The sequence below is a fragment of the Rissa tridactyla genome, chromosome 1, assembly GCF_028500815.1.
Source record: "Rissa tridactyla isolate bRisTri1 chromosome 1, bRisTri1.patW.cur.20221130, whole genome shotgun sequence".
NCBI classification, from domain to species: Eukaryota; Metazoa; Chordata; class Aves; order Charadriiformes; family Laridae; genus Rissa; species Rissa tridactyla.
In genome coordinates, this window is record NC_071466.1 from 147,129,587 (window position 1) to 147,157,552 (window position 27,966).

Sequence of the window (27,966 nt, forward strand, 5' to 3'; positions counted from 1 at the left end):
ACAAATCAAATCAGTAGTGACTCCAGACTATTCCTTTTTTCATAGCTGATGTATGAAAGATGCACGGGAAGCAATAAATATATTTAAAAACTAAGCAAAACCTCATAGACAAAGAGTAAAGGTCTCAGAACATCAGACTGAATTAAGGAAAGCTGTTTTCTTGCCCTTTGATTAGTCTATAAGATCAGCTGAGCAGCACTTGACAAGTACTAAATTCCTGCCTAGAAGGGAAACTCCCAGGTAAAGAAAATTAGCTTCATTTAAATCAAAGACCAAGGACATATTATTAAGTCACTTATTCAGCGACATCCAAGTTGCTTGCTCCAGTCAAGTCCTAAGCAGCTTCACTCTAGAAGTCAAGTACTTGAACATTAATAACTATGTTTCTACCTAACTGATGCTTTGGCATAGTTCAGCAGAAAACTGCCAGACTATGGTCAAGTCAATGCAGACAATTGTCTCATGCTTCCCCTTAAACACCCATACTCCCCTAACTAACTGCAGATGGCTTGTCAGGACAGTTTGCCAAGGAAGGAGGTCAGCAATCAAGGCCATTCACTGCCCAGTTGGTGGCAAGGTGCTGTACTGAATGATGCATCACAGAATTGATATCTTTAGCGTCGACTGCTGCAAGGGGAATAACCAAAGTATTACATGGACACCTTCCAGGTCCAGTTCCTCAGCTTGAGATGCTGCAAAATTGCCTCTGCAAATAGTCCACTTGGCTGTAATACCCAAACAAAAATATGCAACTGAATTGCATAAATAGTATTTGCAAAGTACAATTTTGAAATCTTTATTACATTACATTGTTTGTATAACTGCTACATTTAATACCTCTACTTCTGCTGGATTAGATACTTCACTAAAAACCAAATCTCCTTTGTGAGCTATGTAGAAGATGCAGAATTATGTTTTCTTACCCTCCCAGTTTGCAGTCCCCTGTTCCTCCTTTCCAGGCTCTTACATATTTTGGATCTGCCCATAAGGATATTGGATTAAAGCTTCCACTTGCAAAGTAAGGGCCCACCGGGCTCATTATGACGTACAGTAGGGCTTTAGTTGGCTTCTTCACTCCAAGGGAAGGCTGAAAACAAAGAATATAAAGAAATGAAAAGTTACTGAGAGAAAATATTTATATAATATTATACTATTAATATACATAAATATATAAATACTATACTATTATACTAAGTTTATAAACATACTATATATATTATACCATTCATTTATAAAAATATTTATATAATATTTATACTAAGAGAAATATTTCTATAACTTCCCCCATGCTAGCAACACAACCACCCTAATTTTATATATTGTCACCACTCGCTTACAGCTGGTTCATTTATCTAGATATGATTCTAATCTTCTCAAATAGTTTCAAGCTTTTGAAAATTCAGAAATCAGCTTAACAAGATACTATATAATTATATGAATTAATCCCAGCAGAAGCCTGCAAAGCCTTCCTGGGGGAGAAGTGTCAAGGACCACCACTAGCAACAACAACAATGTAGGAACCCCTGTCAGCTGCATTGGTGATGAGAATCAGCCGATGCCACTTAGAATGGGCATTGGTAGAGTTGACTGGTGTCTCTTATGAACGGCTGTCACAAGCTAAAATGATTTGCCAGCTGGAAGTGGTTCACACAACACCACAGGAGATGAGATAACCTGGCATGTGTCACTTGGTGTTTTTCCCCTCCTCTCTGAGAGATGGCTTCTCACACTTCAAGTCATCACCATCAGTACTTGAAGGTGGAGGTGAAAAGTCTGGCACTGATCAAAGTCTGAATCCTGTGGTAGGAGACTCAACTTAACTACATGATTCTTTGCAAAGCTCAGGACTGGCCACAGAATCACAGAATGATTGAAGTTGGAATGCACCTTGTCCAGCCTGCCCTGGTCAAGGAGGGCTACATACATCTGGTTGCTCATGATTCTTGGGGTCTTCTATGCACTTGAATGGGTTACTATTTTCTCTCCACTCAGAGAAACCAGTCTCATAAAAAGAACGAGCTCATCCTAGGTTTCTAAGATCAGGTCTCCATTGAAAAATATTGAAGTTAAATCTTTAGGACAAAAAGTCTAAGCAAAACACCGTGCACAAAGCATGTGAAGCTAAACTGGGAGGTGTGAGGGAAAATAAAAGTGTGATAATGGAACTACTGGAAATTCAGATAAGCCTTCCTGAGGTGCTGAGAGGGTTCTTTTGATTTCTGCCTAACTTACTCCTTCAGCAAAACTTCTAGCAAGATTAGCTAACTAAGATCTTGATATTTTTCCTGATTCTTACATGATTATTCAAAAGATCATGCTGACTGGGTTTCCTAATTGTGCTGATTCATAAAAGATTAGGAGGACATGCAACCTGGAAACAACATATGACATCATGGAAAGGCCAGGTATGTTGGTTAATCTGAAATAAAACTCAACAGCAAAAGAATTCCAAAAACAAAAACAGGGGAGGAAAATAAATTTTTAGTACTAATACTTTACAGTCACTGAGTGGAGATTGTTCCATCTGAAAATCTGCAACTAGTTTACAAGCATTAAATTATTGGAGTCCTAGAACACATGTGAAAGGTATAATGCTCATGTATGGTAACTACTTACAGATGTGAGATGTGGATATTGGAGAAGAGTAACTTGCCTAGGTGGGAACCATACATTATTTAGCTTCTTTGTCCTATGCTCTACCGTTATAGGTTTAAAGTTTTAATTAAAATAAACTCCCTGTTTCTAATTCCCTTTATAAATACTATAGGCTGGACTCACATCCACATGAAACTCACGGACTCCATACAAATACTTTGTTGCTAAGGAGCCTCTTACAAGGTCAGGTTTATCTGGGTTCAAGAATAAATTGGTACAAGAACTTGTTCTTAGTTCTGTTAAAAGTCTCTTTCAGAAAAGCCATCTTAATTTACTGGGAAGAATCTCCAAAAATCTCCTCACTAACGTCAGGATAGAGATATGAGCTGAAATCACAAAATCTACATAGACAATTTCTGTTCCCTCACATTTTCTCAGGATTATTAGTATTTTAAAGGCATACATTACCATTTCACAAATAACTATGGTGTTAGCACAAAACCGAAGTTAATTTAAATTTTGAATTTAGATTTTGCCGTTACTACTGAGAACAGTTAATCTAGGTTTACTTTCTGTGATAGTAATCAATGTGTCCACTAGGTGGCGGTGTGGTCAACGTAAATTTCTGAAGTAGCGCTACAGGTGACTAACTCAGAAGTAAAAACATAAAACCAACTTGCACCTGAACTATAATACTGTTGTCTAGCGACTGCTGCGTATTTCCCTTTATGGATGGAGGCTTTTGCCTCGTGCTTAAATACACAAAAGTTAAAAGGGGGGGGGAAATTTTCACACCTCAGTTCCAATTAAGGTAGGACGGATGTACAGGCTGGCAGTGGTTGAGTATGGGACCCACTCCTTTTCCACTTCCACAAGCTTCCGGATGCACTCTAACAGCTCATTCTGGTCAAAACACTGGGAAGGAAAAGCAAAGGGATAGAAGCAAATGGAGAAATATAGCCTGAACGCTCTGTGGTCTTTATAGCTCCACATGCTAAGGGGAACACTTCATCAGGATATGTAACAGTGACAGTCCGTAGAGGTTCAGAGGATTTCATCATCTTCCTTGAGTTCATTTCTTACAGAACTGAAGATCCCATGGTCTTTTCCCCTGTGCCTTTTTATACAGAATGCCCTTCTTCTGCTACAAAGTATCCTCCTGTGATAATAAAAAGGAGCCATTGGCTCTTCTTGCCTCCAAAGGACAAGGAGAGAACTCCCTGTGCAGCCAACACCTTCACTTAGTCGTGCTGCAAGTTATGGCACCACCTCTTCTGCAGAAAGGTGCTCAGGATTATAACTCCAAGGGGTCCACCGAGTCTCGCAGCTTCACAAAGCTGCAAAGTTCTTGCAGTAATAAAGCTAGTAAGTGTGGGAGGAAATTCACAGGCCAATATACAACTGCTATAAGCAACATTAAGTTGCTAGCATGACCAAATATGAAGGCACTCGGAGGATGAAGGACTTTACTGAAGTGGAATGAAGAAAAGGAGGAGCGCTAGTGCCAGAACTAGCTGTCTGCGTGCAAATACCTACAGATCAGCGCTCATCACTCAGAAGTAGACTGTGTACATCTGAGGCAGTAGGGGGACAACAAAGAAAGCAAAACACTGTTGTGATTTAAAAGAAAAATGCATTTCAAACAGTTCACTGAACAAGAACTCTTAACAAAGTTTTAACTGAACCATTCAAGAGTTAAAGCGCTTGATAAATGTTACACTACTGTAAAGTTTCAGAGATTTGCACTCTGAAAATGAAAATATGCTCTGACTTAAGGAGAATAAAGTGCCTTGGCTACATACTGGCAGAGCTGCTCGTCTTGCTGATCGCGCCATCCTGTCCATGTTGAGAGCTGGCCGGAACAGGCGGATTTTGCCATCCACTCCTCGGTAAGCCTTCATTCCTTCAAACAACTACCAAGCCAAAAATAAGGGAAAAGAAATCAAATAATAATGGAGACACGTTATCCCATGATGATCTATGCAAAAGCAGAACACACCCTTTGGAAATAAAAGAACTTTGCTTTCCTGCTCACAGAACTCAAAGCATAAATGCTAACTAGTTAATCCCTGCAACACACTCCTGTGAGGCAGTATTATGACATCTATATTACAAAGACGACCTGCCTATGCTTCAGATATAATTTTCTCCTTCAGGGGACTTAATGATAACCGTTTTCTTCATAATTCGGTTACAACAATTAAAATTTGTAGCATGCGTTTGACTTGACTATTCCCTCACATCCTGACTGATACCTAATACTGAGCCAAAACAGTATTCTCCCTTATGGAAAAGATCTACAGAATTTAATTATATATGTTAACAATTTTTAGGGCTCTGTCCAAAATGCATTTTGGTAGGAAGCATAGAATAAGGTAATTAGGGGAAGTCTGTTGCAGTTCTTGCTGTAATTGTAGCAAAATCTTCGTCACTTCTTTCCCCCATTTACCCCAACGCTGCAGAAAGGGGTTTAGCTAGCATGAGCGACAGATGCATCAGACTTACACTAGAGGAAGAATGAATGAAAATGTTTTATCTATACTTTACAGGAAACTTAAATTAGTCATTATTATCCCATCAAACTGCAGAATCTGGATGACTGGTGCTGACAATCAATTTACCAGAAATGCTTGTCCAACTGGTGCCCTCCCAGCAGAATGCTCTACAGCATCTCCTAACCACAGCAAAAAAACATATGCCCACAAAATATCCATAGCTATTTTCAGTTACAGCTTGATAATTTCCAGTTACTGTTATAGGCAGAAAACACAGGTATTATATAAGCTCACATTAATATATACAGATATTATTTAGAGTAAGTGTTAAAGGATCACTTATGCTTATAGGCAAGAGTTCAGATTTTCAGAATTTATTTTCTAAAGCATTTCTTTGTACATTAAATTTCAGTGTAAGTTCTATGATTTTAACTGCATCACTGCTGTCAGTCTCCTCAGACTTTTCCTCCTGACTGTTCCACAAAATATGGCTGGAAATACATTCTGTGTGGCTGGAATTCTACATATGCAGGATTTTTATTTGGGAAAAAGAATAAAAAAGAATCCTGTATTGGGTATTGGTGTAGAAGTAATTTTAGTAGAATACTCAAGGTTTCATTATGAAGTTCTATAACATTTTCCCATAAGGATCAGTGAAATGCAATGTTTAGAAAGCTTTTGTGCAGTCCCATGACAGAGCTAGGTCCTTCCACATGACAAATTTTAATTGGGTTGTAACTCGGTTGCAGAAATTCCCGCAATTTTCCTTAGGCTACCTGACAACTACGTAGCAGAACCAGAATTAGAACCTAGAACTTTTTGCTTCCAAAATTTATGTTATTCCTATGGCAATGCCAACCTTACTAAAAGCTTTGTATGCAGTTCTGAAAAATAAACTGTTCCTAGGATAGACATTGTAGCTACAAGAAAAACATTCTAGCTTTAATAAAGGATGGCATAGCTAGTGATATGGTTGATAGTTTGGTATGATTTTTATTGGGCCAGTGACTAATACCACATTTCTGTAATGATACTTTCTTATCACAGAACAGTTGTTTCCCCCCCACCCTTCTCCCAAACACATTCACAGAACTTTTAATGAGAGGGAAGAGGAAGGAATGTTACTACTAAGATTTGACCAATGGTTCGAGAGAAGTAAGAATCACATCATTACTGAAACACAAAGCCTTCTGAAGCTGTTAAATCTTTTTCCCCAAAAGTAAATACCTTTAACCTACCAGAGCTCAGTAAAACCTTTCACTCATTAAAAAGGGAGATGGTAATGTGTTCCAGAAATGCTCAACTTGAATAAAAGCAACTGCTGTGGTTGCTTGATGGTTGGTTGCTACAGTGGTGTGTAAACAATATTATCTGACATCTTTACGTCACAGGAGCTGGATCTGGATTTCAGCAGATCCAGACTATCACACTGCATCATGGAGGGCAAGGAGAAAGGGGAGGGAATGCCAAATTCATCATTTTTGTTATACCCACTGTGTATTCATTGAGCCACAGCATTGGCACCAGATTCTCCTCTGTCTGTCCTCTTGGCTAGAGGAAACGTGATGCAATAAGGGTAAAAGAATAAAAAAATGGAAAAAAAATAAGAGCATATTCATGTTAGCAATGATTTCAGACTGGCCCAGAGGCTAAGCATTAAAGCAATATGCTACTAAGAGTGAAATATAGATTTGGGACTCCAGCGTGGTTTCTTACTTCTTGGGCAGATCAAGAGCTGCAGGCTTAGTCACAGGGGCCTGTTGTAATTTGCACAGGACCTTTGGAGGTCTGGTGACTAGATGGGGAAAAACCAGCAACAACAAAAAATGCTGAAGTCAGGGGCTCAGGAACAACAAGCAGGGAAAAGTTTGATCCTTCCCTTATACCAGTGGTTAAAAAAGAAAAGAAAAGAAAAAAGAAATAATAAAAGAGCAAGCAACTCCACTAACTTCAGTGGAGACACTGCCACCTACCCAGAAGTGGGAGGAGAAGCAAGCTTCCATTTCAGCATATGTGCCCTACTGAGGCTCTCACACAGATGTGAGTATAGCCGAAGCTGCTCTGGAGACACAAAAGACAGCTTTAGACAGTAAGCAGCTAAGCACGGAAACTGTTAACCACGCTGGTTTCCGACTTAACATTTCACTTTCCAGAGTTCCTTGCTGTATATTCTCTGCTCAAATACACTTGAATGTGCCGAATGCATCAGATCCAGTTTGGAGCTCTCCAGATTTGTTCTGAGTTGCAAACAAGCATCTGTCTAGTCTGTCCTGCAATCCAAGCTATGAACCTTTAAAACCACTTCAAATAACTTTCACAAAGTGCATGTTCAGTCCCCAAATTAAAGGTACTTTTGGAATCTCACATGGTCTTATCCAGTGTTTCATTAGGTAAGTTACACCAGAGACAGTAATTGGACCAACCCACTGCCAGTGAACTAGAATGCTTTCTCAAATGAACTTGCCACCACACAAGGAAGGGCTCACCTTCACCTTCACTAGGCTAGAAAGTTAAGTGAACTGGAATCCACAGGCTGGAGCTGCTTCTGAGTTATACTAACATAAACATAACCCTGATGTCTGGAAGGACATCAGTTAACAAAACAAAATGTAACTCGATACTAACAAACTTAAGACAGTAATTGTCCTTGTATTACAAAGCTATTATCCATTAGCTATGTATTACGTTAGCTTCATGAGCTACTGAAACAAAATAGCAGTTTCCAAATCAATTCAGTACTCACTTCTACAGCATAATGCAGAGATGAGGAGGCTGGATGCAACGAAAGGTTCTCAAGTGGCTTAATATAAGGTTTCTCCCATCCTGAAGCCAAGGACCACTCAATTGTCAGCATATTATCAGTGAACACAGTTCCAAATACCAAACCATTGGGGTCTGGTTTTTCCTTGAAAGTTGTAGCTGGGGTGATAATCAAGTCTGAAGCCTGAAGGAACATGAAGAAAAAAAATGAAGTGTATAAAAATAATTAAGTCAGACCGATTTAAAAATTATTGTGCATCAGGGAACATGAACAAATGCAATATTTTATCTGTAGGGACATTTAATGACAGAATGGTTAAAGGCGGCTAACCTCTAAGTAGCTGGCGAAGTATTCATACTGTGTATGCACACATAAATATACACAGCTGCTTATACCAGAAGTAGTTAGCATATTTTGAAGCACTGCTAAGTGGAGGAAGCAGGACAAGATATAAAACCTTAAAATTAGCAGATGAAAATTTCTTGGACATTTAGATTAATACATCTATACAAGTTCACAGAAACACCAAATTGCTGTACCTCAGAACATAAGCCAATCATCAGAAATTAATCCCCCTCAGGACTAAGTAGATATGTTACGCTGATTTTCCTCTAATGCATAAAACCAACGTGAGAGATCAGAGCCAGCAGTCAGCAGATTACTTGGGTCACACTAGCTTATTTAATCACAATCATATTTTCCTAGAAAGATCCCATTAGCAAAGGCGGCTAAATGTTTCCCTGCATGATTAACTGTAGAGACTTTCTCGTACAAGCCATGACTAGCTTCAGGAATGCAGCACAGTTTTTTGTACTAGTTTTGGCTGGGATAGAGTTAATTTTCTTTGTAGGAGCTCGTTAGGTGTGAATCATCCTTAAGAACAGCAAGGGAAGAAGGAAAGCAGGATCTCTGGCACTCCCCTTTTATACACAGATAGGGACTAAACAACTAGAGAGGGCTATGAAGCAGGCAGAGTCTTGATCCACCTTCTCCGTTCTCTTTCTATGTCATCTGAGCATTTAAACTGTGCTGGACAGAAGGGCAAGGAAGAATTCAACAAAGAATTGTATTTGAAGCTCCATTTTCCTTCCTGATGTGACTCAGAAAGCACTGACCTTATGACAGACCCCCAAGTGAAGTCTTACTCCTGAGTGTTGGGTACATACAGAATAGACTGGAACACAGGTAGTTCAGACTATTGTTCAAATGATTTGCACGTGCACTAAAAAAAGTAGTTCTGCAAAAGATATCACTGACTAGTTTTTGAAAAAGAACACACACCCCTGTCTTTGTAAACAAACTGATTTTCAAGATGTCTTTAATTAAAAATGGCCTGAGTTTTATTGACTGGTTGGTTTGGTGGTTTTTTTTGGTTTGGTTTTGTTTTGTCTTAATGGATTAGATGTGAAATTAACTTAGAGCTGGAGAACATGAATAGCTAAAAGCTTGTTTCAAACTATCTCCAATTATAGGGCTTGCCTAGATATTACAGTGCATTAGCCTGGTTGAACTAATACATAATCTGATGAAACAACAATTACTCATCTTAACTCTTTAGAGTACCCTTTATCCTGCTGACAGTGAATGTGCCAATGGGAAAAGCACTACTTAGTGATGTCTTGAAAATAAAAATGTATTTTACCTGACAACCTCTTATCATGCGCTCTGGAAGAAAAGATATCACAGAAGAGCATGGTTCAAAATAAAAGCCACAAAGGAATGTTTGCAATTATCCACAATGCGAGACTCAGCTCAGGAAAACGCTTATACAGGAGCAGGATGTCAATGGGGCTTAAGCAAGGGTGTAGAACCCAGTTAAAATTCTGCTTTATCTCTGGACAGAATCACACCTTCTAAAAAACACCCGCTGTCAGTGGTCAGCCACTGGGTCAGCTAGTCAAGGCTTCTATCTCATCTCAGGTCACTTTCATTAAGGTAATTATCCTTACAATAAACTGGCCTGGGGACCAGAATTATCACATGGAAGTTCATCTCCCAGAACTCCCATCAGTGTGCCGATTTCTGCTTTTATTCCTCAGTGTTCCACTTCCTCGGTTGTGCTAGCACAACTAGTTGAAAGGCAGCACTATAAAACAGCTTGCTAAACTCATCTGGGTTAACAAATAACTTTTACTTTAAGGATGGAGAAAGATTTTAATGTGGCTTTTCTCACAGGCCCACAAGCACACGTAGAGGGAACAGTGAGCTGCGGCCACAAGTGAAGAAACACGCTCACTTGGGAGCATTTGGGCTTTCTTTGACCCAGTTTTGTCACCAAAGATATTTCTCCAGACTTGGAGTTCTGGGGTTCAAGAGAGCCTTGGGCAGAGTCTCTGTCATGTGAGTGATAATTCAATAAAATTATGCTGAGCAAATACAAGCACACTGTTATGCTCTAATGGTTAATACAAAGAGGGTCCCAGATCCAGGGTCCCATATCCTATGCTGGTTCATTAGAGGTAAGATGTGGGCCAAGCGCTCACTCCTGCGAGTTCAATAAAACAGCTACTTCTGTGTGATAGGCGCTCACACAGCAGTGCCTATGTCTCAGAGAGGTAGCCCACACCGCTTAGCTCTCAGCGCCAAGGATTGGGGACCTTCTGCAGTCACAAACAGAAATTCCTGGACTGGATTGCAGGTTGAGTCACTTGAAGGCAGAAAGCCTAGAGAGGTAGGTAGTTATGATGCTTATCCACAAAGGAAGCAGATAGTTTCTGGACCACAGAGGTTCCCTGGAGCTGCACACTCTGAATAAGAAGTCCGCCTGTTGTTTCTTATTCCTTTCAGCATTTAGGGAAACCATCTTTTATTCAGGCATTTTGCAAACAGCTGACTCAACAACATCAGGTACAACACTTGACCTTCAGGTACAACACTTTCTTCAAACAACAGTAGGAATACCCTGCAGAAGACCACACATATAGGCTAACCTGCATAGATCAGTAGGGCAACAATCATGAAACTGGCAAAAAGACAATTTTCCTGATCCTTATAATCTTGTTAAGCTCTCAGAAGAGGCATTTAAGATATCTTTTTTGGCCATTACTTTCTTAAGATCCTTTCTTAAGGCTCTTGCCCCATATTCGTTCTATGTATTTTTCTCCCTCTTTTTGCCAAGCAGTGAGTAATGCAAGTTAACAGCGTGCAAAATCACCTGAATCTTTCAGAATCCTAACGCTTTTTATGTCAAGACACCATGAAGCGCTGCAATAGATTAAATCTTTTTTTTCCATGGAGGCGGATGGCGGGGCAGGATGAGGGAGTTGAAGAATCCATCTCTGGAGTACTCTCTCCCACAGTGTGATGTGCAGCACGAAGTATTACCAGCACCCTCAACCTCTTCTAGGTCCCTGAGTGATAAAATCTACTACATAACATCTTCCTTGGCCCACAGACCCTTTTGGCTTAACTTGCCCCAGCATTTTGTGGTGCTGGGGAAACCAAACACCCAGAAAAACCCACAAAAAGAGAGCAGAGCAAGGCTAGGTGACTAATACCAGGAGTGCTGATTAAGTATCAATGCCTATTACTTTAATCACTCATTAAAAAAAAAAACATATCACGGTGCTACCATGGTATCACCTATGACCTTTATAAACAGCAATTTATTTCTTTCCTTTGTCAACAGCCCTGAAAGCAGCATTAAGGATGCATTAACACCCATCCAGATCTCCACTGTTTGTACTGCCAATACAAAGGGCAATTTTCAACTAGGTTTGTGTTTTGCTTGCTTTGTTTATCAACGTGCTCTCAAGCACCTTCTAATGCTGCTGCCTAATAAAACCATTAAACTGGAAGGAGAACCGGTAAATGCAGGGAAGAAAAGGATAAGGGAGATAAAGAAAGAAACAGATGTGGCACACAGTTTATTAAGTGCAGCTGTTTGGCCCCTGTTGCCTAAAGTAAAATGACAAAGACGTAGTTCCAGCCCCACAAACTCTGCATGTCACAGCAGCCCAGTACATACAAATATACGTGCCTAGGTCCCAGCCCAGGGCACTCTGGTAAGAAATAGGAAGAACGAGATTGCCCTGCCTATGGTAGGCAAAATGAAATGGTGTGGAAACCAGCTGGATACTGTTGATTTTCAGAGCTTAAATGCTGCACCTACAAATTGCTACTGTCTCAAACCAGACACACTTTTTTGAATAGCCCCTCATCTGAAAAGTGCCTGCTGATTCCAATGTAACGTCTTCCAGAGCAAAGCTTTACCCAGCCCAAGCAAAGAAGATATATTGTGACCTCCTGAAACTAAAATTCATCATTTGATCCAAACAGATCTTGTCAATTATGAGCTAGGTCAAATTAAAAGTGACGTGCTGTTCGGTGTCAATTTTAGCCAAAGCTGTAGTGAGACATTCTGGTGCTTCTAGCCAAGATGTCAGTTTAATGCTTATTCTACCCAGCCTTTGCAATAGCCTCAAGTGGATTTGGAACTGACAGCAGCCTCTGGCCAGAACTGTTACTCTCATTACTACACTCCTACCTTTCTTACCCCAGGGAGCTGTCTTGAATAGGTGCAGATGACAAGTAAATATTTTGTCCTACTCTTTCCATTAAGTTTTGCCAATACCTTCCCAAAGGACCCTCAGCTGCAACTTATTTTCACTGCACTGAAACTACTAGACTATAAGCAGTAGGTTGAGCAGCTGTAACAGGTGTAATTCATTTGATATACCCAAACTTTTCTAAACACTGTGCTGGCCCAAGCATTTCTATCACTTACTTGAGTAAAAACAGAACTGGCAGCCTCAGCTGTAAAATAGCTTACAAGTTACCTAACTGTAACAGCAAGTTTCAGCAGAGATCCTCAAGATATTACCAGCCACTCAGGAAGACTGACTGTAATCTATTCTGATGAAATAAGTAACCTCCTTGACTTCCAGCCAAGGTGATTCATTCAAGATCACAAAGCAACTGCAATTATTATTTTTTATTACTGATGCTGAGTTTGTAAGCATATCCTAGGAAAGATCAGGGCCTTCTGATGCAATAGCAGAGGCAGAAGCATAGGCAAAATCGAATAAATTGGTTTTGCCCTTGCACTTGTGTACAGCAAAATGTGGTTGTGGTAGCAGAGCAAACTTTGAGAAGGAGACAGACTAAGAGTGTGAGGAATTACTATAAAGGGGAAAGGTAACAAAGTGTAGCCAGGAGGAGTTTGAGAGAACGAGGCTGGGACTAGACAGAACAGTTTTGAGAAGGGCTCCAGGAATGGGGAAGTTGTTTTCCTGCTGTTCAGTCTTTATGGCTGTTGCACCCTCATAATTGCTTTTGGGCTCTCCCCAGCACACATATCTCTGTCCCAGGAAGTCATTATTTCTGCTGAAGCAGCTACTTTCACCCCACTATGCCTTCTGAACCTGAGGCTCCTCCTATATGACAGGCTGAGGAGAGGAGTTTTCAGCTGCTGAAGAGAAACAGTGGTGGGCAACTAGGTTGAGGATACTAACGAGGCTGAAGAAAGTGTCTTGTTCACCTCTGGAAGCTGAAAGCCTCTCTTCTCATAAACAAGTTTTTTTTTTTAGTTTTGCAGCCAATGAGCCAGCTACCACCTTTCTCCTTCAACTCATTCAGCTCCATTGCTTTTAGACATCGAGCTGCAGGTGACAGAGGTTTTCCTGCTGCCCTGAGCAGTGATCTCAGCTTGACAAAACAGCAGCACCTACTTGACTAAAAAAGAGATTTATGTCCTACAGGCCTTGGGTAAACCACGGTCTGTGGATTTGTTTCTTTTCCCATCCCCACGTTCTTTGGAAAAGACTGCTGGTTTTCTGGGGCAGAGACCACCGTTTTCTGTATAGGGCTAAGCCCTGTATGGCTCTGATCACAATAATGAAGTCTATAATAGAAATAGCATAAACAATAATAATTCTGTCAACTCACAGCAGAATAAGACAGTTAAATAAATTCTTAGAAATCTATTACTAGCTTGTAAGTATAAAAAGTAATATTAATATAAGCTATGCTATAATCACTTTACCATCATTACTACTTTAAATTTACAGCAGAGCCTGAGGGTTGAGAATGGAAAGTGTGCCAAAATATAATAAGATCTGAGCAGGACGAAAGCCCTAATCTTCCTACTACAAAAAAAATAAAGAGAAACAAAATATAACAAAATATCTTCTGCAACCCCAGGGAAAATACCCAGAAATCTTTCAACATAAAGCTTCCCTGAGACTTCGTCTGACAGTATGTTAGCACCTGTAATTGGACTGAGCCCTGGAATCATTGCATCAGGTTGACTGTACACTGGGTAACAACGCACAGAACAAACGCAAAGCACAAGGGAGTCGAGGCTCTGAATCAGTTGTGAGTCAATCATGGAAGTTACAGAAAATATGGCTGGAAGGACTTTGGCTAGTCCATCCTCTGCAAGGCTTCTACCTAAACTATTCATAACAGATATTTATCAAATATTTGTCAAACCAAAGAATGAGCTCCTGCTACACTCTGCAAGCAATGGGAAGAAAAGGAGAAGAGTGCAACATATTGTTGACTCCTTTAACCTTTCCCCTGACCTAACGGATGCTGCAGCTCTGACGCAGGAATGTTTGATTTGGAGCAATAGGCAGGGAAGTAAACCTGCTCTAACAAGAGAAGAGATAAGTGGTTGGGATTGACATAAACTTCTTGCCTTAGGGAACGAAAACGGCACCTAGGGCAGCACAGCTCAAAATGCAGTCTGAAGCTCCTAAAACATGCCAGAAGGGAAATAAAGATATTGGAAAGCTGCAGTCCAGCTAGACTGGAGAGAAAGCATTGAAGAAATCAATCTTGCCCTACAAAACACTCAAGCACATGGATAATGCATAATATCATTGATTTCAATGGCACTAAGTTTTAAGAGTTTTCCCATATGTTGCCGAAATGCTGCCCTGCCCCAACTCCCATTGATTTGATCTAAAGCCCATTTAAGTTATTCAAGACCCCTTCCTCCATCTTTGTAGGAATTTGGATTGTAAGGGAGGCAAAATTACCCAAATCTCACCCATTTCTACTGCTTCAGGAAAATTAAATGGACTAGTAATGGGTTTGGGTTTGGTTTGGGGTTTTTTGGGGGGTTTTTTTTTGGGTTTTTTTTGGTTTTTTGTTTTTTTTTTTTTGTTTTGTTTTTGGTTTTTTTTGTCCCTTACTCATTAGTCTGTTCTCCACTGACACATGTTTCAGAAGATATGTATTTTTAAAGTTAAGAAAGATGAAAATGGGGTTGCTACAGATTCTAAGGAAACCTTCTACCTGTTATTAAGGAAATCTTAAGGAAACCATCTATTGATTTTAATGGGGTCTATCTCCTCTACTTCAGCAAATGGTATTTTCAGGTCTGCAGAAGACAGTCATCTAGTATCTCATCTATCAAAGAATTTTATAAAACATTTCAGATATGACTAACTCTTTAAAATATAAACCATCAAGATGCTGATAAAACTATTAAACACAGGAACAGAAACTGGACACATTATTACATTTTGGTCATATAAACTATTTCTGTTTGCTAACAGCTGTTCCAGTTAACCAAGTGGGGTGATCAGAAGGGGTGAATAGGGAGGAAGTATAAGCAAGCTTTAACGCAGTCATTGCACTGGACTGAAAAACACATTGCTGTAGCTCACTGTTACTGCTTGTCAGGTTAGCTGTATAAAAATCCTCTTTGGCCGTGCAACTGCACTTCATGTCTGCAGTGTAGATATACCTGGGCTTTTGATTAGAAAAAAGCAATTCCATATAAAATGAAAAGGGAAATCACAGACTGCAATTTAGTAATAGCCCAATTCCTTGCACAGAAAGTCCTCTCATAGACTCAAACATTTCCATAAATGCAAAACTAGGAGCATTCTTCACTAATGGAACACATTGATTAATTACACTATTAATATTGTTCACTATTAGTATATGCTGCTTCTTCTCAAAAGATCTGTTGGCCTGGTTAATGCAATTCCTGATGCTGTGCTACTCCTTGCCTCACAACCACTGTATTTCTTTATTGTAGCATAAACACAATGTTCCATTTTTAGAAAGAGTTTGCCTGGGAGAAGGTTTGAGCCTAACACAAGCTGAGGGCTCACACTGGCCTGCGACACAAAACTGGAATAGAGAAATCTGTGACATTTCACCAATACCACATTTCTGTACAGCGGCACAGTGTTTTAGATGGTCAAATAATACTGTATGAAAACAAAACTTATAAATTTGGTCCATAAAGATATAAGATGCTATTGTCTCCTCGTTCAGGTAACACTGTCATTTCTATTCCACACAAAAAAAGTGAAACAAAAATTGAGATATTTACATCTAAGTTTTTCTAAAAAGATAGCCATATTGAAGGAAGAAATGAATTGTAAACTAAATTTCAGACAAACTCAAGCTGGAACTATTTCACCTAAGTAGCCTGGTCAGTCACAAACATGTTATGTGGAATAGCCAAAAATAGAATCATAATCTCACACGTCCAAATCCAGTGCAGTTGCAATTAAATCTTCTTACCCTGATTTTAATAAGCTTGCAGACATGCAGGGAAGTGGATTCATGGAATGAAGGCATTCAGAATTTATCATTTCATATGGAATTTCAAAAACTTTTGGGAATATAAAATGCTTTCATGGCACAGTTTCTTACACAGAGGTTACAGGAATAATTACAAACATTCAGTTAACCACACCTGCCTTTTTTCCTTCTCCCATCTCCCTCTCATACTGGTAGACAGAAGGTAAATTTACAAATTGCTATAAATTTCAATGTTTGATCTGTCACTGAAACTGCCACATTTTGCCAATTCATTTCATTCAGTACTTTCCTAGAAATGGGAACTAGTATGGGATTAAGATAAATCTCTTCCAGCTCTCTAGACTGTTAGTTCATGAGAATTAGGATAGAAAAATAATCTCAAAAGCAAGCAGAAAGGCCAATAGAATCCTATGGGAAAAAACAAGAAGTCTAAATTCTCTTCCTAAATTGTAGCTCCTATTCATTTGTGTTTAGCAAAAAAAACCCCATTTAATATCAAATCTGGGAACTTGATATCACAATGGCATAAAAATTTGAAAATTCTTGAAAATAGGTATGGACGCCATGGATTTTGTAAGTTTTGGGAGTCGGATACTTTACCTTGGGAATCATTATATGGTGCTAAAGCCCTGCATTTTAAAAGCAATTCTTCATCTTAGGAAAAATAAACCCAGAAAAAGATACAAGTCAAATGGTATTTCCAGAAGTCTAGTACAATTTCTGTGCTTTTACAGACATCAATTATATCTTAAGCTCCTAGTTAAAAAGAAGATAAAGCATCACTTTCTTTGTGCTATAAACCAACTCAGCCAAATTGCCCCCTGGCTGTTTTACTAGTATCTTCTATTTATCTTGGCTAAAAGGTCCTGTTATTTGCTGATGACAATTAGCTTTACTTGCAAGTCCTACAGTTTCAGATAATGGGACAATCAGGTTCTCTACTACAGCTTAGAAAACCTATTTACTAAAGGCCTGCCAACTATTTGAAGGAATTACCCACCTGAAGAGAAACACTGAACTACGTGCCACCAAGCTAAAACTGCATAGAGCTGCCACAGATCTCAAATGCCACAATTATAGATGCGTTCCTGATGGCATGAGAAACCTAATTGCAGACTGTTGGGCAATCAGCCCTTAACATACCATGGAAGAGTTAGGGTGAATTATTTTCACAGCACTATCGTTGCTCAGCAGCATTTCTTGGCTACTATGATCCTGAAGCAGTGACTCTACTGCTGCTACTCTGTGATAACAAGCTTGATTTAGAACCATGGATGTGCCAAGTGGAGCCATCAACAATACTAAGCTGCATTAGCGTACCCTCCACCAGTGCATGCAACTTGAATGGTCTCCTTCAGGAAAGCCTCTTTCTCTTAGCAGCCAACAACCACCGTAGAAAACATTCATTAACACATATTGGGCTTTGTTTCTTCTCTCTCTCATCAAAACAGGACACTCAACTGCAAGTGCACTGTGTGTTGATCATTACTGTGACCTAGACCCATACTTTCCTAATAACTGGAATGAAAGCAGCAGATACATAAGTCAGTCTTGCCCAGCTATTATTAGTAACATTCAAAAGAGTTTGTGCAATGCCTGTGTGGACGCAGAATACCACAGAAACCACTCAATCTTTTCTATGCTGTAGCTGGTTTTCCTCTCGCAGATGAAGATGAGGGAATGGATTTGATTGTAAATCACCTGAAGTAATTCTGCAGCATATACATACCCCGGTAGGAGGCATAATCCAGTAATATGAAGGCACTGAGGTCTAGTAATATTATTACTCACCAATCTTTTTTGATGCAACACATGACAAAAAGCAAATAATTGTAGCCATTGATGAAAAGCTAGAGTGAATAGATTCAGCTGAAATCAAGATAAAATCAGAATGACCTTTTCTAAAGTAACACCCAGTCCACAAATGCTAAATACTGTTATGGCAACAACAGAATCGGTCTCTAGCTTGGGATCCTGATCTAACAGTGGCTACAGCTATGTACTTCCATGGAAATAATATGGAGATGACCTACAAAATGGTAACTGATACAGTAGTAGCTTAGGAGGTTCAGACTGGACATGAGGAAAAAACATTTTCTTAAATAGATTAGCGCAGCACTGCATTCAACAAAGCCACAGCTGACCTGATCCCACTTTTAGCGGGAGGATGGACTAGATACCCTATGGTTCTAAGACACAAAATATTTGGAGATGCCTTATTGTGTAACATTATACATACACACACACATACATATAGACATCCAATTGATCATCTTTCTTTTACTGCTTCAAGGCAGTTTATATAAAAGCAGCTTTCCTATATACACATTTTGGGGAGCTACTGCTCATCACAGCATCAAATATTGGTAAATTTCTGTAATAAGTTTTTCCTCATTCAACTTCACATAAACATAAAGGAAATGTCCTGATCAATCAAGATTTAAAATGGGGTCTAATATAGAATTTTAAACAGAAACACAGGGCAATCTCCTAACAAACCCCCCATCCCAAAACCACAGAATAATCAACAGCTGTCACACTCACTGAGTGCCCAGGTAAATAATTCATTGATGTCAGTAGAAAATGACAAATTGAGAACAAGCTGGAGAGGAAGAGATGTGAAAATATATAAACCATGTAAACTGCTTTATATTTATTAGCTTTGTACATAATGTGGTAACTACAATGCGTATATGTCCTCATTCCAAAAACATTTCAGCGTTCCCTTGATCCATATGCTTTGAGCATGTCAGAAACTTTACCTACTGCTGATATAAAAGGAAAACACAAGAGAAGTGCTATGTACTTCCTAAAGTCTTCAAGGAGTGGAACTTTCACCGTGTAACTCTAATGTTGTGCCAATGTGATAGAGTCAGTTAGTTCAGATTTTAAAAAGTAGCTTCAAAAAATTAGACTATTCGGTATTTTATACAGTTTTAATCTTTGCTTTTCAGAGGAAGGAAGAAACCATTTTCTTCTTTAAAAAAAAAAAGGGGGGGTTGGAGAATTGTTTATTCTTTGTCTCTGTTATCAACCTTTTCACATATATAATAGTTTTCTAAAATAAACCTTAAAACTGTCTAATATTTCAAAATGGATTGGTCCCTCTCCCAGTTCCCAGGGTAAGGAATCCAATATCCCACTATATTTGGCACAAATTACAGATGCACTTGAGTTTCATTAGCATAAACATGGTAATGAATCACAGTAATGTAGTTTCATTAATATAAACATAGAAAATGCAATAATTAATCAGATTTTCATTTGAAAGACTGTTTTGAAAATAGGCGTATCTTTCTCCGCAGAAAAAAGGGCATTTTCCAACTCTACATACACACTATATAGAGACAGTGTATAACTATTCTTGTTACACTATAACAAGAAACGCTGCATACTGCAATAACATTTAACTTGCATCTTAATGGCATAGATTGCTCCTGTAATACTACCTTATTTATAATTTTAATGTTTCCAGGGTAAGACCTGTTCTTTATCTTTAATGTTATTGCATTATTTGTCAAGAACGTGAAACAAGGCAGAGAATCAGAATCAGCACAGTATGTTTTGCATAGAGCCAACCAAGTTCACAGTCATTTCATGCAAAGACTTCACATTTTAAAACATGCAACTAAAGGTCCTATTACAAGGAACAACTACATATGTGTGAAGAGACCTCCAAGAACAAGATCAACGTCTGTAAAACTTTCACTGGCAGTCTCTCAATTTGAATCACAAATGCCTGCACTGGAAACAAATTTTCAGTTTCTTCATACTTCATCCAGAGGTAAAATACACTACAGCTTTAGATTCTGTGGAAAAACTGCCAGAGATTCTAGTTGTTTATTTGTAGGCTATACCTATAACATGGAAATAATCTTTGTGTTCTAATTTGTACAATATCTATCACAATGTCAGCTAGATCACAGCTTGGGCTCTAAAACATTATAGCAATGCAAGAAACAAATACTAAAATACACATCGTTACAGAAAATTCACTATATCCAGCGTCTCACAAAGCTAGACATGAGCTAGCTCCAAACTGGAAGCCATGCAAGCATATTAGCATAGCACTGTATTCAGTCTAGCAAGTCCAAGATCTCACCAGGGATTATTAGTTTGAGCAGCACTGCACAAACCTGCCTATACAGCTTCCAGTCTGCCATCGGCTCACGTCCCACTGGCTCAGAGCCTGGGAAGGTTGAGTCTGCAGAAGACTGTGTGAGAACACTCACAGGTATTTAGAGTAACATAAGGAGCCATTCAGGTACAGGAGCTCCACTTAAACATTTTTCATTCCACTACCATAAGTCTTCATATTAGCAAGTCAATTCAGATCCACTTGTAAGCTACAGCTACTTTATTCTGCTTTGGTGTAGCAGACTAGCCAGTATGCCCTAGAAGGCCTGCACCATTTCAATACACTAAATAGGCCCTTAAAAATTAAAACAAAAGAACTGAACTTTGCACCATTAAGATGCCCAAATAATTCTACATAGCTTCAGGTCATTAAAACACAGTGAAACATAACAGGAGTAGGTAATACCTTCTTAAAGTCTGCCACGTATCAGCCTCTCAAAGAGAAAATGTATTCCATGAAAAAAAGTTACATAAAAACTAGATTTATCTTTCTGGATATGGATTGATAACATGAAGGAAAGAAAAGGCAATTACAGATGCCTTTAGTTTCCTAAGACCAAGTATTATGAATTCAAAGTCAGAGCTAATACACACATTAAAAGAAACCAAATTGGAGTTACATATGGAAATAGACCGCTACATTATCCAAAAAACATTCATTCTGTCTTGTGACAGTACAATAAGCAGAATGAATGCATTAAAAAAATTACCAGATTTTTAATCATAAACGTTAAGTGCCTTAGACATAACTGCGTGCTATTTCATGGTATTACTGAATGCAAAAAAAATGTCTAAGGGCAAAACCAGACATGTGCATTTCTTGATTCAACATTCCAAAATACATTCAGTGGTACAGAGAATGACTGCACTTTCCATTACTGGTCGCATACTCCCCTCCTAGAGATCCAGTGCTAACAACAGGCAAAAACTACAAGTATAACTTCTTAGGTTATGGCTACAATCCACAGCCAGTTATTTAAATAAATAAATATATATAAAAATATGTGCATACACCAGTTGGGGAAGGAAGGAAGACTTCACTCTAGTGGAAGGAGTTGGGTAGATAAATCCTGGAGATTTGACATTTTCTACAATACAGGAAACTCTAGCATAATCACTATTTCCTTCGAAGTTTCTTATCAGTTCCAAGATCACTGGTCACATGTCAGCTCTAAATGCGATGCATTAAGTATCTTGCAAATCACAGACCTGTCAGCATGAGATTTTTAACTGCAGGAGTCAAATTAAGGTAGTTCAGTAGCAGTTAAAATGAACGAAGTGCCAATTCTGACCTATTGGGTTAAGAGAAGCCCATGAGAACCGAAAACAGCGAGCAGCTAGCAGGGGGACTCGCTGCTTGCTAGAAGCTGTAGATAGTGTTCATTCCTTCCCTCCCAGTGTATGGGGAGTCTCTGACTCCACCTTTCCAAGTCAGGCAGAAATTGCAGTAAAATTCAAAGAAGCTCACCCCACCTAAAAAGCATTGCATTGCATTCTAAAAAGAAATGTCCTCAGAGGCTAATCTGGCATTCAAATGTTGGGCAGCATCCACTTTAAGCAATATGTTTTATGTAAGCATAAAACAAAACCGTACCCTGTTTTCTGCATTCCCACAATCTTGGATTACTTAGGTTACTGGCACAAAATTGCAGCTTTCTTCAGCACAGTCAGCCTCATGGGTCAGCTTGATTCCTTTGAAATACTAGCTATAGTTTCTGAAATTGTAACTGTAACTGTCTTCTACAGAAGTGTTTGTGAAGTTCCCTAGAATGAATCCAGGTTATTTTATTTGTCATTGTCTCGTGTTATTGTTTCCTTCATTTACAAAGTTTTTAATTTGACAATTACATTAAAGAGACTGTAAATAATTATTATAATGCATGGCACTGCAATCAGTACCTGTACTCCCATCATAACTTTCATACAAACACCCTCCACAGTACCATATTTTCTATAAAACTGTACCCCTTTCTGGTGACTGCGGCTAATCTTCAGAAACAGAGCCATAAGGCAGGAACAGAATTACAAATTAGATTTCAGCCTGAGCCAGCTGTTTTTCCTAGTATTATTCCCTTTATGACCATCTGTCCCACCTGCTAATATATTTTTCCCCTCACATAGACTCTCCACTACAATGATTTGCCATTCTGGCTGACATACAAGTATCAATGTAAAGAAAACTGGAATAAATCCAACTTTGTGCCACCCAGTATTTGGAGCTTGGGTAAGGCACCTGCTCGACTGCTGGTATAATTAAATCTGGTTTAAATTTGCCTTAGTTTATGCCCAGTTCACCTACAACCCAAACACTGTCAGAGTTTGTTACCACTCTGACTATCTTCCTTCTGGACTATGTCAGAGTAGAAGGAAACAGTACAGCGTGGTTACACAAGAGTCTCCTCTCTGTAAAGCAATTTTTTTTTTTTTAATGCATTATCACACTCCACTGAACAAATCTACTGGGATCTATCTTGTCTATTTATTAAAGGTGAATACACAAAACAACTCTGCACTCCATAATTGTGAATTCTTGGGGTTTCAAAACTCGTTGCATGCCTGGTTTTGTCAACGATTACCGAATCAGACCTTCTGGATGAAAAATCATCCTCAATCTTCCTTGTGCAGAATTGCCAGAGAGACACAATGCAAAGAAATGAGGAAGAGAAGAACTGGGAAGGGCTGAGAACAGGGAAAAAGAAATTAAATGGCATGTTGCCACATGTAGTCGTGGAGTCTCAAAAATTCTTTGCTGTTTGTAATGAGACCAGCACCAGAATAAATCTTATCAAGGAGTCCAACACATTTTCTGCAGCGTTTATTTTCCATATCTGGTTAAAGCCCGGCAACTAAAAGGGAAATAACTACTTAAGCATAATTCAGAAGACTGCTCAGCAGTGACACTGCCCAAAAAAAATCAGGAAGAACATGACGGTTACAAAGTGTATCATTGTAATGTCATCTCATGTACTGCTGACAATAGTCACCAATAACAGGAAGGGAACTGCTGAAAAAGCACTAGTGAGGTCACTTTTTTCTGGGTACTATTTTTAAACACCTGCAAAATATAGATGAGACTTTTTAAAGACTGTAAAGCAGGAAAAGAGAGGGCGAGAAAGAATTACGGATGTGTGACATAAGGAATAAAGGCAAAAGAAATCTAAAAGAGGCAGAAAAAAAAAGGGAATTCAAGGAAGCACATGCTGATGGGCTTTACGCTTCCAATAGAAAATTAAAAGTTGACATCTGAGTCCATACAGTGTTTAAAATGAGCTCTTAGTTACTAGCACTGCTTTCAGTAAGGAGGCAGAAGGAAAAAGTGATATCTTGATATCTTAACTGAGCCCAGTTCTAAGCATAAGAAAAAAAAAAAAAGGAAAAAAGAAAAAGAGGGATTCATTTTCATGTTAGTTCCTGGCAGCTGCTCAGCATTGCTTATTATCACAGCCCTGTTTGTTTGTTGAGCGCTGATAATGTGCCAGAGCTGTGGTGTGCTTTGGAGTCCTTCTGAGATCCTTAGCTCTGCAACTTTGATACCAGACGGAAAAAACTACTTTTGAATACCATTCATATTGCCAAAGTTTAACAAATAATAGACCATTACACAGACTTTATTTGGAAAAAAAACTTAATGGGGGGAATCAATCTTTATTTCTATTGCTTTTGAAGCAGGTAAGAGTTAAAAACAAAATCACCTATACCATTTTAATTTTTGCTTAATGACTACTAACCTTTTAGGTAGTACGTGGAATTATATTAAAGTTTTTCTTGTAACCTTCTTAATTTCTACATTCAACATATTTTCAGCAAATAAAACTTACATAATTGTTTACAGAATTGTGACGTTCAAGCGTGTCGGTAGCTATGAACGCCTGCACAACAATCACTGCCATGCTATGTATGCTGTCTGGCACCATCTACTGAAAAGCTTCAGACACTCATTTTTTAACAAACATACCTTGAAAGATTCAGTTACATGCTTTGCTGTTTCTCCCGGACATCCTCCAGCCTTGCAGTCATTCTGACAGCCCTAGAAGGAATGAAAACAGAGGATCAAATTCAATGCACATTGCAGAAAAGTTCATACACATTCAGTTAATTCTTTTTAGGGACAGATTGTATTGAATGACCACTCAGACTTTGTCATCAGTACGTATATCAGCAAGAACTTTTTGGTAGTTTCTTAGCACAATTTTTCACCTTCTGGGTTTTTAGTTTTACTTCAGTTGCATTATTTTGTGCAACTGCATTTCAGGGCTTTATAGGAGAGACAATGTCTTAGTTCAGATTATCATTCTAAAGTGCAGAAGGGTAAGGACAACATCACAGGTCTTTTATTCACAGCCGAATAAATAAATTGTGATTTTACACAATTCCATCAGATCCCACTTTCTCTAATAAAGCATCCACCTAACAGATTTGCTTTTGCTTTTTCTCAGAGAAGCTTAACTAGGCAGAATGGGGGAAAAAGAGAAAGAACTGTTTTTGTTAAATCCTTCATTAAATGAAGACAGTTATAAGGAATGCCCATCTATATAAATATATAATCAGAGTATTTTGAATTACCTACTACATTGAGCTTAAGGGTTCTGCCACTGACCATGCTAGAAAAGAACTGAAAGAAAAGGAGTGATAGTTCTAGGCATCCTTCTGTTCAGCAACAGGAGGACAACACAGACAGGTGCAAGCCATCTACCTAAAAGCAAGATCCCCAGTTTCCACAGCATCAGGCTAGCGTCTTTGTGGACCTTCCTGCTCTAGCTAGACCTTCCTTGCCAATGGCCCGTAAATGCATATTACACCCAACAGCATAGAGTGAAGGAGACAAATACAGCCCTGATAGCATTTCTTGTTTCCCAGTAGCCTTTGGGAAAGGGCTGAAAAGGTGAAGTAGGGGCAGAGGTCTGGGAGAGGGAGGAAGGTGACAGGAGCAAGACTGCCTGGAGGTATGGGCCATGAAGGGGATGGCCAGGAGGATGGCTTAAGGGAAGTACAACTGGCAAGATGGAGGTGCTGGCAGAAGGGATGACTAGATGATGGCCAGAGATGCATGGGCATGGGGAAAGAGTCAGGGTTGTCAAAGGGGCTGTCTAAGGGGGTAAAGAAGAGACAGAGAGAGAGAGGCACTAAGGGATGCTGTTGCCAGGGCTGACAGGCAAGGGGCTTTCAATCCCAAAAGGGAAAAGCCCTAGCAGGAATTTGCACTGGCTGCTCACCACTTGGTGGCTGCCACTCCTGTCACCCTTCAGCCTTGCTGCATCTTGGGTGGGAAGTCCCAGCCCAGGTGGGAAAGCCCCAGGTCAAAAGTGTAATCCCCTGAAGGAAAGAGGTGCACAGGAAACCCTTCGTGGTCAGCCTGTGAGTGCCCTGTGCCAAGCTGTTAAGGAGGGAGCAGCCCTCACCCTACCAGAAAGGCTGCGTGTAGGGTGGATGGCAGTGGTGGGGAGACGCCAGCCACCAAACTGTGGGGCCAGGACTGGGGCCACACGGCTCATGGGCTGTGATGCAAGATACGCACAGGGCTAATAACATGAATTTTTTCCGTTTTTGCAGATCTTGGGGATATGCTAGACTGGAAAATAAAAAGACAAGCAGTATCTTCAGTGGACCTTTAACAGACAGCAGGCTTGCTACCAACAAAAGGAAAAGAAAACTCCCAGCCACAGCAGATCTCACTTCCTCTCCCCTCCCCCCAATGCCCCAGGGAGACCATAACATCCCTCCTGCCTTTTCTCACCATCAGCTTTAACCCTTCTGTTCCTCTTTTTTTCTAACCCTCTACAGCGAGACATGCAATCACGGCTACAGGCTCCTTCCTATCAACTAAAGGAGGATCTGCTGAGAGAAATCACAAATCCTTTTACAATGTACCAATACGCTTTACCTTAAAACCATATTAAAAATATGTTTTATTTGCCTTAAAGCTTAGGGCTTTTTTTCTCCAGAAAGACAAGTCTTTTTGGTAGAGTCTGTTCAATGATAGCATTCAGTGTCAGACCCTAGTAGGACTAAAGTGTCACCCAAACTGAAGGACAGTCTGAACTAAGCACCGTATGATAGGTCCTTCCTTTCCCTGTAATTGTTCAAATACTTCCAAATTGAATCGTAAAATCCCTGAAGGCCTCCATGACACCATCAGTTTATAATAATTAAGTATTCTGCAGATGAATTAAGCCAACTAATTTTTCTTTGCACTGCAGTGAATTAGGATGGAGAGTGTGCTGGTTACCAGCTAACAGGATGGTAAGTGCCAGCTGTGGAGCAAGAGTTTCTCCAGCAGCTCCAGCTCCATTGCTGGCTTTTGTCTAAAATCTAGTAGGCAAAGTTGGATTTTTTAATAATAATTACTGGTGACAGCAAATACTGACAAATACTCAACTCTTATGTTTCAGTTTCTTCTCATCTCTGCTTTATGAAGTTGCCCTAAAGCAAGTGTTGGCATCAACACAGAGAGGTCTGAAGCTGGATACATTTTAATAATCTCTTCCATGATCTTTAAAAAGATACGAAACTTGTATGTGAATTTCAAGCGTGGACCACCTACAGGAACAGCCCGGAGGAGCTTGATCATGTTGCTGTTCAGTTCAAGGTTCCCACTGAACTCAATGAAGTCAACATTTTTGGGGCATCTGCCTTGGGGCCAATTCCTGTTCTCCATGAAGGCATTATGTTTTACAGATTTAACTCATATTTAAAGCAAGTAGCTAACTGCCTTTGTTAACCACACTGAGATTAAATTGAGTTAATCCCTCAGCACTAGAAAGACATACCACAATTACTTTCTAATTGATGGAGTCATATTTTAATGGCTCCATGGCTTTTAAATCTGAAACATGTTGTTATATGCAACAGGGAAAATTACTCCGTGGTTTAGTGCCAACACTGCCAATGGAGATATGCCAAGTATAAATTTGCCCTTTCTGTTTAATAGCATAGTAGATATAAAGCTGCATCCATTGAAACACTGATGTTATCCTAAAGATACATTTGAGCCACTGGGTCAATGTCTCCTCAAAAGTCACTTAAGCCTATATCAAGTTGCTATGCAATTACACAAGCATGACAGTATTTCCTATGTTGTAGTGTAGAGCTAACATTTTCTTTATAGTATATGTAACTGCTTTTTCTAAATTGGAAGTAAGACAGTATTTCACAGTTTTCCTTCAAAAATAATGAAATTTCACATTGATTTTATCATTACTGTAAAGCTTGTATGAGAAAAAAAGTGTAAAGCGTTGCACTAGATTAAATTTTCTTTAAAAATGGGTTTCATGTGTCATTGTATCACTGGAAACACTACTAAAATAAAGACCTGGCGATGAGTAATTCTGGGTTTACTTTTATAGAAGATCTCAATGCTATAATAATCATTGCAAATCCGTTATTATTTGCAAAAGGAATCACAATATGCTCAGTTGGATAATAGTGGTACTTACTTCCAATTTAACTCTTACATAAAGAAGAGGTACGCTT

General features: G+C 39.2%; 1 protein-coding gene across 2 annotated transcripts in view; it reads right to left on the bottom strand.

Moving 5' to 3' along the window:
* Nucleotides 1-27,966, bottom strand: part of BCAT1 (branched chain amino acid transaminase 1) — a 58,356-nt gene that overhangs the window by 15,719 nt on the left and 14,671 nt on the right. For both annotated transcript variants that reach the window (XM_054218454.1, XM_054218462.1), the window contains exons 2-6: nt 24,452-24,523; nt 7,834-8,034; nt 4,398-4,508; nt 3,391-3,510; nt 924-1,087 (exon numbers count right to left, since the gene is read on the bottom strand). In XM_054218454.1, the coding sequence (XP_054074429.1) occupies nt 924-1,087; nt 3,391-3,510; nt 4,398-4,508; nt 7,834-8,034; nt 24,452-24,523 (668 nt within the window). The remainder of the gene's footprint in view (nt 1-923; nt 1,088-3,390; nt 3,511-4,397; nt 4,509-7,833; nt 8,035-24,451; nt 24,524-27,966) is intronic.